The following is a 13,140-nucleotide window of genomic DNA, read 5'->3' on the forward strand; positions in this document are numbered from 1 at the left end:
TTGTCCTACTAGTGTGCAAAAATGTCATAGAGGAATTGAAGGCTGTAGTGGAAAAAAAAACTAGTGAGACACAGTTGTCATAATACTAGTGTAATATCCATGATATCCATGCGCTAGTATGCTAGAGTGACTGTGTCTCGCTAGTAACATTCTTTCCACCACTGGACAATTAAATGAATTCAATGCACTAGTAGAACAACTAAGATGAACTAAGTCTCGCTAGAAACTCTTTTCCCACTATTGCTTTCCACTACTGTAACCTATGACATTTCTGCACACTAGTAGGACAACTACATCTTACTAGTGAGAAAAAACTACTTGTGTGCATTTTGGTGCTACTAGTAGGGTCCAGGCTCCTACTAGTGCGTGACAAATGCCAACGACTTGGGCATAGTAGCGCTGCTAGTACAGCACCGTAGTTTACTAGTAAGCTTTAATTGCTTACCATTTGGCTAAAAGTGGCACTAGTAGTGGGGGGAAAAAGTTACTAGTAATACACAGTTATTCAACGAGTGCACCGTCGTCATTCTACTAGTGTGTTGAACTGTCCTACTAATGAGGACAATGAGCGTACTAGTGCAGGGACCTTAAGATGGATGTGAAGTAGATTTGAATAAATGCTTAAATGGTTTTTCATACACACACACACACGCACACACATACACACACACCTGTTCACACACGCGCGCGGCAGCAGAGTCATTTGTTTACATTGTCCTCATGGTATATATCATCACATGACTGGCTGCAGGCGCTCAGACGCAACTTAACTGCAAACAATGTAGACTACTGTCAAATAACACACACACACAGCGACACAAGTTAGTGTGCGTGTGTCTGTGTGGGTGTCAAGACAGACACACACACACATTGGTCTGGAAACAATCTTCTCCGCCCCTGTTGGTGGAGCAAATATCCCGTCACCATGACAGCGCATCACAAAACCCAGCGTGTCGGTCACGTGCAGAATATGCGCCTCAACTTTCGGGGGTTTTATTCGTGTGCGTTTTGTGCGATGATGAATGCCGGTGTGTGTGCCGTCTGGGAATGTGTGTGTGTGTGTGTGTGTGTGTGGTCATGTGCGATGTCTGCCAGCTTCAACTGACGTGTCACCGTTCCCGAATTCAGTGCAAAAGAAAAAAAACAAAAAACACAGTCTGCCACCCCCTCATCGATTTCCTGCTGTGTAACTAATACGGACGCCGACCCGATTTGACCGTTTTCCACATGACCTCACTCGATTCCACCACGTGTTAGCTAGCGCCACCGAGCACGCGGGTCTGCAAGGACCGCGTTTAAAAAGCTTCGCACACCCTCATTTCAGTTCAACGTTTGCATCAACGGAAAGATGAGTCATCTTCCTTAAATGGGGCGGCGACCCACCGCATCCAGCAGAGGGAGCCCGCGGTTCAAAGGTGATGTCCGTATGGACCCGCCCGCTTTGTCGCGCTCGTTACCGCCATCTACGGGATCGGAGTCGCACACGTGTGACTTTCATGTGTTTGAACTGAGAACTGTGCGGCGGTTGTGTTCGAGCTGAATGATTGAACATAAAGAACCACTCGCAGGGGAATGAAAGTATTTGCATAATAGTTTGATTATGCCTCATTAAGGGCACCCTGACGTGCGTCCTCCATTAGCTGCACGAAAACGGCATCTGTTCTATATATATATTATATATATAGAATAAAATAACGTCAACACAATGAGTGACGTCGCCGGCAAAATATTGTTTCTGCACGATGCCCTCGAACGTTAAATCCAGTTTCTTCTCCTCCGTTGTTTTCTCTGCCATGAAATGATAACTTGAAAATCGAAAACCAGAGCCGCCTTTCCCACACGTCGAAACGTGTCATCTTTGACCCGAGTTGCCTTTTTAAATATACGATATGATTTACAGAGAGAGCTCAAGTGAGACGGGAGTCGATCTTTTTCTTTTTCCTTTTGAAAAGGTTTCCCCCAAACAAACGTGTGTGTCATATACATTCAGTTGCAATTCTTTCTCTATACCTTCACACAAAGTCCTCCCTTCTTCTTCTTTACATCCACAAATTGTCTTCCATTCCGTCTCTCCACCGCCATGTTTTCCTCCACCCCTTCTCTATCGTTCCTGCATTGGTCTTCAATCCAGCCTTCGTTCCTCCGCAATCTCCTCTATTCTCTCTCCATTTGTCGTTGCTTCTTCTCCCATCTGTCCAAAAGCGTCGTCCAACGTTTTACAGTAAGTCCTCCATCCCTCCTCCATGCTGCCACGATCCATCCATCCATCCATCATCCTTCCATCCTTCCTCCAGCTACTGCGAGCGCAGCACTCTTGTCAGTCGTTGGCTTCTTTGGTCCAGAAGGTGGAGAACTGTTCTCCATCTGCTCTTATGGGACCGTTCTAAACGAGCTCGCCCGCTCTAATAGGTTAATCCCCTCTGATTTGTGTGCCTCGGTGGATTGAACTCTGCTTTGTTTGGATCAAGCGGCGGATCGAGCAACCTGTCCGCCCGTAATGAGATAATGAGCGAGCTGCTCCAAGTCTTCCGCCGCCGCCGCCACAATTAAGTCCGTCGAAGTGCCTTTAAAGTGTCTCGTCTTAACGCGCTCATTTGTAAGCTTCGGTTTCACTATGGTATGTACAAATCTGCTTTTAGGCATACAAAACTTATCTGTGCATATGAGTCGAAGTCACTTGATAAGAACCATTGTCATTTGTTGTTCCCGGAAGGTTTTGTGTCCACGAGCAACATTGTGTGCATCTGCGTGTGGTTTTATGTTGTTACGTCCTGCAGGCAGAATTACAAGGGTTCTTTCAGATGTCCTTTGAGTGGATTTGGATCTGCAGGGTTTTGGTCCAGATGGGGGAACGCAGATAAACGAGCACACATACAGCTTGGTGAAAAGTACTCCATCGACCCGGCGTCGGCGTCGTTGCGTGATGGCTCGATGAGTGTTTGGTTACAGTTGTTCGGGCACGAAAACTATTGAAAAAATCGATGAGTTCTTTAAAGAGAAGTTGCTCCTGATTTCTTCTTCTCCTCTTCTAGCTTTTCCAGCGCAATCGTTTTCGTAGGAGCTTGAAGTCTTTTGTCCAAACTGTGCCGTCCACTGCTCATTCAGCCAAACAAATCCCATTACAACCGAACAGAATTTGGTTCCAAAAGCAAACCAGCCTTGAGGAGCATTACCGTCCCTGAGTGGTTCCGAGTGCCCCGCGCTCTCGTTTAATCTCATTAAGATCCACCTGAGGCTGAATCATGACCTTGCAAAACAAATGCGTCCTACTCTCCACTGGACTGCATTCTTAACGTGGTTAGGGTTTGATGATTTTGCTCTGCAACGATGTACAAACAATTTAATTATGACACTTACAAAAACCGGTATGGTAAATTAAATTAATTACGTATTTACGGCGAATCATCAAGCTGAATCCGGCAAGCTCCGCTCACATGCAATGACTGTAAAAAAAAAACAAAAAAACCTAATGTTTTACAAGGTAGTGTAAAACCTTGACCAAAATAACTCTAAAATGACTGCTTCAAACCAAAATGGCAGACTTCCTGTTTCTTTTCAGACACGGCATTTTGAGACTTTTTGGTGGATCTACTCATGATAGACATGTCAACCGAATTTCATGTTGCTGAGTTGAACTGGCTTCAGGGGCTGAATTTTGAAATATACTCAGCTTGGGGAAGTTTGTCTTTGAAGGAGTCTTGAAAATAACTGTCAAATGGTCACTTCAAAGCTAAATGGAAATACTTTTCGTGTCTTTTCAGGCATTACTTCTTGAGACCTTTTTGTGCGTCTAGTCACGATGGACATGTCTACCAAGTTTCATGTTGCTATGTCCAACTGCCTTCAGGGGCTGTATTTTCAAAACATTCCCGTCAAAGAAGTTCATCTGAAGGCGTCCTGAAAATAGCCAAAATGTCCGTAAAGTGGCCACTTCAGAGCAGAATGGCGTCTTCAGACTTTTTTTGTGCGTCTACTCACGATAGACATGTCTACCAAATTTCACGTGGCTCAGCTGAACTGGCTTGAGGGGCCGAATTTCCAAAATATTTCGAAGAGAAGTACAGCTCTGAAGCACCCGTGTAAATGAACCGAAAATGGCCGCTTTAAAGTGAAACGGCAGACTTTGTGTGTCTTTTCAGGCATGGCTTCTTGAGACTTTTTTGTGCATTTATTCATGGTAGACACGCCTACTGAATTTCATGTTGCTATGTGAAACGGGCTTTGGGGGCAGAATTTTCAAAGTATTCCTGCTCAGTTTTCATGGCTCATGCCTATGACTGCTACCAAACAAAAATGTTCACCAGGATGGCAAAGCCTTCACGAAGAAGAATTATGACACCTAAAACATACTCTTACCAAATAATAGTTTTGCTCTTTACGGTGGGAAATCCCAAACTTCCCTGTTTCCTCTTAGTTTTCCACTTTTCCTCACTTTTCTCTTTGCTTCTCTCCCCCCCCCCCCCCCACCCCATTCTCTTCCTCCTTTTCCTCCTCCCTCCTCTTCCTCTTCAGTAAAACCATCAACGTGCGAATAATTGACGACGAGGAGTACGAGAAGAACAAAACCTTCTACGTAGAGATCGGAGAACCTCGCCTGGTGGAGAGCGACGACTCCAAAGGTCGGCAGGATCCTCATTGAGCGAATCACCTGCCTTGTGCACCACATCTCCTCATCATGCGTGTGTGTGTGTGTGTGTGTGTGTGTTTTGTTCATTCATTTGTGCCAGGTTCTATGTTTTTATACCATGCATGCATTTACCACCCTCCTATGTGTGTGTGTGTGTGTGTGTGTGTGTGTGGGTATTCCATACAGGAAGAGCATAACGGTTAGGATCTTAGACCGTGAGGAGTACAATAAGCAGTCCTCCTTCTACATTCTGCTTCAAGCCCCCCAGTGGAGGAGATGCAACAGGACAGATTGGACAGGTGTGAGACCCCCCCCCCCCCCCCCCCCCCGAAACCCCCCAATCCCCACGGCAAGGAGAACTGGGCCCAACCAGCCGCAATCAACTGGCCATCGTGTTTTATACGAGTAAACTTTCATTTGGATCATCACTCAATAAAAACCTCCCAAAATAGGTTTCGTCATCAGGACTAAAAAAAAAAATAAAATAAAATAAATCCCTGAATCCGCCAAACTTAATCTAAATTTGCAATAAATACGTTTTGTCATTAGGATTCGTGTATCTGTTATTGGGTAATGAAGGAGATTGTGGGCAAGGTTACATATTTGGAAAACTGGAGTAAAAATAAAACCAAAATCTTTAAATCCAGCACCTTATTTGAAATCCGGCACAAATTTCACAACTTCTTAAATACGTACACATCACATTTTGCATCATTAATATTGAGGAATTAGTCACGGGGAGAAATACTATATTTGGTAGCTTGAACAAGAGTAAAAACTGAAATTCCTCAATCCAGCACCTTGAGCCTGATGTTTGCCCCTCATAGATACATACCTTTTGTTATTATATGCGTTACCAAATTATAAAAATGTGAGAAACTACACTACACTAAACTACAGAAAAACAACTCTTACTAAATCCGACAGCTCTTTCGTCCCAAATATGTCTTCATTTTGATTCATGAAAATGTATTCTGTAATTCTTAACGGGCGAATTGAACAAAAGTAAAACAAAAATCCCCGAATCCCGCACCTTAATCGAGATCTGTACCAAATTGTACAATCTCTTGAATACATACCTTTACGTGCTTTGTTATGTTATGGTGTTATTCATTGCGAAATTATGGAATATATGGGAAAATTGTAACAATTTAAACTCAAGTAAAACCAAACTTTCAAAATGTAGTGCTTCAATTCCTAAAAATCAATCATTTGAAAAGAAATATGGACGCAACAGTTTTTTAAATGTTTAACCCCCCTTCCCAAAATGACTGAAATACATGACAATATTTTTTTAAATTAAGTAACCTTCACAGATTTGAGTCTCTTTTTTTTTTTTTTTTTTTTACTACTGATGAAAAAGTGAAAATTATATTTAATTATAACATTTCCTTGATTATGGTGACCTTTTGTTGCTGATTGGCTGGGCAAAATCACTTAGTGCTGCTGTGCGGCGTCCATTTTAGAAAAGGCCTTTTGATTGAGGTTGAGCACTCGTCCCTCTTTTCTTTCTTTTCAATTATTTTTCTCCTTTTCCTCCTTTGCCTTTCTCCTGAGGTTTGCTTGAGTGGGAATCACACCTGTCCTCTCATCTTCCTCCTCCTCCTCGTGGCTTTTCTTTTCTTCTTTTTCCCGCCATGCAGAACCTTTCAAGGCTTCTTCTTTCTGCGAGATGTGAAATCTGCTGCCGGGGGTTTAAAATGTCACAGCTTCCTCACTGTGACATTTGTAAAGTCTTCACAGGTGGAGTGGGCAGAGTGGGTGGACGCCAAAACAGACACAGAGAGGCTGTGCCTCACTCTGACTAGGAAGTACAGTACAACCCCAATTCCAATGAAGTTGGGAGGTTGTGTTAAACATAAATCAAAACAGAATACAATCATGTGCAAATCATGTTCAACCTATATTTAATTGAAGACACTACGAAGACAAGATATTTCATGTTCAAACTGATCAACTTGATTGTTTTTAGCAAATAATCATGAACTTGGAATTTTATGGATGCAACACGTTCCAAAAAAAAAGCTGGGACGGGTGGCAAAAAAAGAGTGAGGAAGTTGAGGAATGCTCAACAAACACGTGTTTGGAACATCCCACAGGTGAACAGGCTCATTGGGAACAGGTGGGTGCCATGATTGGGTAGGAAAGGAGCTTCCAGGAATTGCTCAGTCATTCACAAGCAAAGATGGGGCGGGGTTGACCTCGCTGTGAACAAGTGCGTGAGAAAATAGTCGTGCAGTTTAAGGACAATGTTCCTCAACGTATAATTGCAAGGAATTTAGCGATTTCATCATCTACGGTCCATAATATCATCAAAAAGGTTCAGAGAATCTGGAGAAATCACTGCATGTAAGCGGCGAGGCCGAAAACCGACATTGAGTGCCCGTGACCTTCGATCCCTCAGGCGGCGCTGCATCAAAAACCCACATCAATGTGTAAAGGATATCACCACGTGTCAAAACCAATGTCAGTAAATACAGTTCGGCGCGACATCCGGAAGTGCGACTTGAAACTCTACTATGCAAAGCAAAAGCCATTTATCAACAACCCCCAAAAACGCCGCCGGCTTCTCTGGGCCCGAGCTCATCTAAGATGGATCGTGGAAAAGTGTTCTGGGGTCCGACGAGTCCGCATTTCAAATTGTTTTGGGGAAATTGCGGACGTCGTCTCCTCCGGGCCAAAGAGGAAAAGAACCATCCGGACTGTTATGGATGCAAAGTTCAAAAGCCAGCATCTGTGTGTTCCACTAACATGTGTATGTGTGCATGCATGCATGTTCATGACAATAAAGGTGATTCTTCTTCTTCTTCTTCTTCTTCTTCTTCTTCTTCTTCTTCTTCTACTTCTTCTTCTTCTTCTTCTTGTTTTTTTAAACTCTCTTTTATATTAACTCAACCTTTGTTTGACACCACAACTATTTAAAACTATAGGGATCTTCTTTTTTATTTGACATTTACATTTTTACAAACGTTCCAAAATGTTCAACACAATTTATCTACATTATATGGTAGTTATGAAGTCAGTACGTAGACAGTGACGACATCAGTCAGTAGACTGTGACAATACCAGTAAGCACGCAGTGATGGCATTGGTAAGTAGACTGTAGTTTTTCCCGTGACATCAATAAGTAAACTGTTCTGACACCAGTCAAAAAACAGTGACGACATCAGTCAGTAGTGTTTGACAACACCAGTAAGTAGACACTGACGACACCAGTCAGTCGACTGTGACGTCAATAATGTAAACAGTTACGACTCCAGTAAGTAGATCGTGATGACACCAGTCAACTAGTAAGTACACTGTCATGGCAGCAATAGTAGAGTGAGACGACACCAGTCATTAGACTGTGACGGCATTAGTAAGAAGACTGCAACGATGCCAAGATGTCCACTGTGACTACACTAGTAAGTGGACAGTGACGACATGAGTAAGAAGACTGTGGTAACACCCGTCATTAGACTGTGACGATACCAGTCAATAGACGGGAACAACATCAGTAAGAAGACTGTGACGACACTAATCTGTAGACTGCAATAAGTTGATAGTGACGACACTAGTAAGCAGACTGTAACTTCAATATGTAGACCATTATGACACCAGGAAGTAGACTGGGATGACAACCATTTGTACACACTGTGACAACACAGCATGTAAACAGTGATGACACCTGTCATTAGACTATGACAAAATCAGCAAGTAGACAGTGAGGACGTGAGTAGGAAGAGTGCGACGACACCGCTAAGTACAAGTTGTAGATTGTGACACCGCCAGTCAGACTGCAACAACGCCAGTAAGTAAATTGTGACGACGCCAGTAACTAGACAGTGACAACATCAGTATGTCGATTGTGACGCTGCAAGTAACTAGACACTGACGACATCAGTCAATACATCATTGACGACATCAATAGGAAGACTGTGTAGTAAGTACTGTGATGTCAATATGTACAGTAGGCTGTTATGACATTATTAAGAAGACTGTGAGGACACCAGTAAGTAGACTATGACAACGAGACTACTTGACAAAATGGGATTTTTGTTCAAAATGAAGAGCTAAACATTGAACGTGAAGCGGCTGGTGTCACTGCAGAGAATGAACCTTTTACTGCGCTTTTCACTTGTTGTCTGAAGAGGGATTTTATGTCTTTGCACCACCTATAACGCTACTGTGTACACTCATTAAAGTAGGTCCACACACACACACACACGGTGTCATCAGTGTTTACGATCGCCGTGTCCGTGTGCGTGTGTACTTGTGTGTCATCGGAAAAAAGTCATCAAACGATGTCCTCGTATGTACGTCAACTGACATCTCGCCGTTTACTGCCACCGGCATATTCGTCAAGTACATTTTTCAACGGGGAGACGTCGAAAAAGGGTCTCGACTAGCATCCATTACTTGCGGATTTCTACTACTTAGGACCGGGCCTTGTTTCCTAACCCCCCGAATATGGAGTGATCACTGTATTGCTAAATATTTAAATGTGTCTGGTTATACAAGTGCGTGCCTTCGCATCGGAGTTACACAAGAAAGCTGACTCAGAATCTCCTTTGCGCCATCCAACACGAAGGGCTAGTTTCATTTCATTTTCAGCTCGCAGGTGAGGTCACACACATCCGACTTGTGTGTGTGTGTGTGTGAGAGAGAGAGAAATGTACGCATGTCCTCGTGATATTACACGTTTATTTTGTTTTATAAATGTTTTTATTTTTTTTTTTTTTCGAAAAAGCCCGGGGAGTGCGAGAGGCGAGTTCACGGCGGGCCGAAAGTGCAGCGTGTGATGAAGGAAACAGCCCTGAGAGGGGAAAACAGCCCAAAACACATGGGTCAAGACCCACACGCACGCACGCACACACACACACACACACTAACAAACTCACTGCTTCACACAAATATACACACAGCAGATCTCCGTGGGAATACACGTGACAGATTTTGTCTGACATCAATGTCCTCTCGCCCTCCTTTTTCCTTGACTCCACTCGCGTGCGCGTCCATGTTGTTACATAACATCAATGTTAGAATCTGCTAATTGTGTGAATTCTCCCCACGTTTTTCCACATTATACCCCTTTGCACATTCCCAAACCAACTTGAAACTGTTAACATCGAGGGAACTATTTTGAACATTCGCCAAATTCCCCAAATTTACACAATTACCTCCTCCTTTCACGTTTCGCAACAGATTCAAAGGATTCCAACGTCAAACTGTTTAGCTATTGCGAGAAATCTACAGAACGATTTTTGACATCCCTCCAATTCCCCTTATTCCACATTTTCCACAACAAAATTCCCAAATCATTGCAGACATATTAAAAATGTTCCTAATCCTTCCACATTTCTCAAATGATTCAATGCATACCAACTTTAAACTGTTCAGCTAATTCCTGAATAGCTTTGGCGCTCTCATTCACGTTCCCAGATTTCCCTCATTGCTCCTTATTCTATATTTCCCACAACAAAACTCCCAATTTTAAAAATGTTTCCCCCATTCTCCCACATTTCTCAACCAACGAAAACCATTGCAAAATTCAAACTGATCCACTCATTCAGGACATCTATGAAACTGTTTTCAAAACACCCCAAAATCTCACATTTTCAGAATTCCACTCGTTCCCTTCCAAACTTCCCAAATTAAGAAATATTTTACGTAATTACCACCTCTTCTCGACAATTCAAATCATTCGACTTTAAATAGTTCAGCTCACTCGCCGGGTCAATTGCACCTTCGATACTCAGGTTGCTATTTTTCTATATGTTGGCATAACAATTTTTAGCATGTTAGCATTTGCTAAATTTCCATTACTTGAGTGCTAAAATTCACAACTTTTACATTTTCCATTTATTACATTCTACAGTTTAACATTGAAATCAATTCTACGACATTTGAATTCAGCTCTTCAGCTTTTCCACGCAACGTGCGTGCGCCGCGACTAGAGACAAAAAAAAAACGAGAGGCTTGTGCTCGTCCGCCTCTTCCAGTTGTCACAGCCATCTTGTGTCATTCAGCCGGTTGCTGTGACCGTTTGCGGACATGTCGTTCAGTCTGCGTTGTTAGCTAATGTGTGGCTAAATGGGCGGCGACAGCTCTTGAGTGGCCCAGCGTGACCTCGAGGGCCCGATTGTTGCAATGGCCATCGGCGCTAATTAGTACTTTGTTATCTAGCACTTAAAACGCAGTACTTGTATTTCATTAGTTAAACGGGGCTAAATTAAGTTAATCTAACATGAAATCAACGTTAAATCCAATTTTTGGATACTGCACAAAGCGTAGGTAATTTGTAATTTGCAATGCTAGCGGCTAAACGAGGACATTTTAACATGTTTAGATGTTTAAAGACATATTACTTGGTTAATAGTTATCACGGTATTTCCGCATTACATATTAAATGACAATTTATGACACTTACTTAACTTGGATTGCTAGCTAATATTCGCCTACATTAGCCCCTCCCCATATATGTACAGATACGATTGATAGACAAATTAGTTTTTAACTACTAGTATTTTAATAGTTAACAATAAAAATAAGTTCATCAACATTAAATTATATTCAAAGTTTAATTTTATTTTATACAACACAAGGAATCGTAGTAGTCACAAAAACTAGCTTACTAACTGCTTTCCCTCCTGCTAAACGCTGACTTTTTTGACATGTTAAAATCTTCAAAAATTGCAACTTGGGTAATAATTGGTACGGTGTTCTTGCATTTCACATTAAATGATCATTTATGACACCTGTGACAGCATTCTTTGTTTAGATTACCCGCTAACGTTAGCTTAGATTCCATCCTCCCCAGATATATACAGCTAGTTAATTAGATGGATTGTTTTACCCACTACTCGTATTTTGATAATTAACAACAAAAATACTATCACGAACATTGAAATATACTCAAAGCTTTTTCTATACCGCATTAGTATTTGTTGTCACCACAGCGAGCTAGCTTGCTAACTGCCATGCTAGCAGCGAACTGATGACTTTTTCCCCTATTTAAATGTTTTAAAATGTGGTACTTGGGTTGGAATTATTACCGGGTAGTTGCATTTCACGCTACATGAAAATGTTGCAAACTTATGACATTTGTGACAGCGTTTTGTGCTTTGATTGTAAGCTAACCTTAGCCTACACGTCATGTATTAGCCTCTCCCTTGATAGATCGCTACACAAACAGACAGACAATTGATTTATAGACAGATGGCTTGACCGACCGACAGACAGATTGATTTTATATTTTTGATCGCTAGCAGACGTTAGCCTGTGTAACTCATTAGTTCCTCCCCAGACAGAGACGTCTTTCGAGTAAAAAGTCCGACCTGTGTTTGTGCAGAGGAGAAGCAGAAGCAGGAGGAAGCGGAGGAAGTTGCAGAGGAAGAAAAGGCCCTGACGGGGAAGGACGAGGAGGAGAGGCGCATCGCCGAGATGGGTCGGCCCATGCTGGGAGATCACGTCAAACTGGAGGTGGTCATCGAAGAATCCTACGAGTTCAAGGTAAGGTCAAACATGGAGTCTTGTGGGACGAGTTAGCGCCTTTCCTCAAGTAGTGGCATCCACTCTAATTGATTTGACACCATGCCCCAATTAATCAGCGCGTCCATTGTTCACCTCAAACAAACAAATGTTTTTCCCCCCCGCCCTCAAGAAACACATGTTTTTTTGATATTGTTAAAAAAAATGCATTTGTGCAAATTGAGAGAAAATACAAAATTAGGATGAGCCATGTATGGATAAACAAGATGCAGGTAAGTGAATGTGTTTGGAAGGGAAAAAACAAAAAGTAATTGCCATGGTAACAAGTAAACTATGACACCAGAGCGCTCTATTGTATTGTGATGTTATATGTTGTGATGCCGGGGCCCTTTTGTTTTTTGTTTTTTTTTGTTTGTTTTTTTGACAAAAAGTCTTCCGTAATTGCTGCACTTAAGACAATACACAACACACACACGCACACACACACGCGCCGCAATCACTCAAAGTGTCACAAAGATTGAGGATGTTCGCAGGAAATAATTGTTCTTCACCCACACGCTCTTTAGACAAGTGTACACACAATCGTGTGTGCGTGTGTGTGTATGTGTGTGTGTCAGACATAACGAAAGAAAGACACAAATTAATAACAGCCATGATTTGTGGCCACTTCACCTGCCAAATAGTTGCACCCACACATCCAGCATGAAACAAATGGCACACAATTTGCCCTATGTCATCTCATATTAACATATCACATCACCCACATGACTCTATTACTGCCACCCACAGGACTGGAGTGGGACTGCATAGCTTATTTTGATTGACATTTATTTCTTGATTGTTACAAAATGGAAGGTCCTAAAAGAGGAGCAAAATTCTCACCTTCCTGTCTTTTAATCTCTCCTTCCTATTCAGGCTCATTTAAAGAGTATTTATGAAGGACATAAGGAGATAGTGGTCCTCCACACGCATCTGTGCTAATTAGCCGAGCGGCGGGACTGTTATCCTCCTCCTTTCTTTGCTCTTCAGAGGGAGAACCGGGA

At 42.3% G+C, this 13,140-nt stretch overlaps 1 protein-coding gene across 3 annotated transcripts in view; it reads left to right on the forward strand.

Annotated features, from left to right (window-relative positions):
• Positions 1–13,140, forward strand: part of slc8a1b (solute carrier family 8 member 1b) — a 104,399-nt gene that overhangs the window by 72,433 nt on the left and 18,826 nt on the right. The window contains exons 1-3 of one of the 3 annotated variants that reach the window (XM_061789470.1): positions 4,513–4,619; positions 4,728–4,926; positions 11,958–12,118. In XM_061789470.1, coding sequence (XP_061645454.1) covers positions 4,746–4,926; positions 11,958–12,118 — 342 coding nt within the window. In that variant the 5' untranslated portion in view covers positions 4,513–4,619; positions 4,728–4,745. Of the gene's footprint in view, positions 1–4,512; positions 4,620–4,727; positions 4,927–11,957; positions 12,119–13,140 lie in introns of those variants that run through there. The other 2 variants (XM_061789468.1, XM_061789467.1) reach the window with 2 other exon arrangements.

The sequence above is a fragment of the Phyllopteryx taeniolatus genome, chromosome 11 (assembly GCF_024500385.1).
Source record: "Phyllopteryx taeniolatus isolate TA_2022b chromosome 11, UOR_Ptae_1.2, whole genome shotgun sequence".
NCBI classification, from domain to species: Eukaryota; Metazoa; Chordata; class Actinopteri; order Syngnathiformes; family Syngnathidae; genus Phyllopteryx; species Phyllopteryx taeniolatus.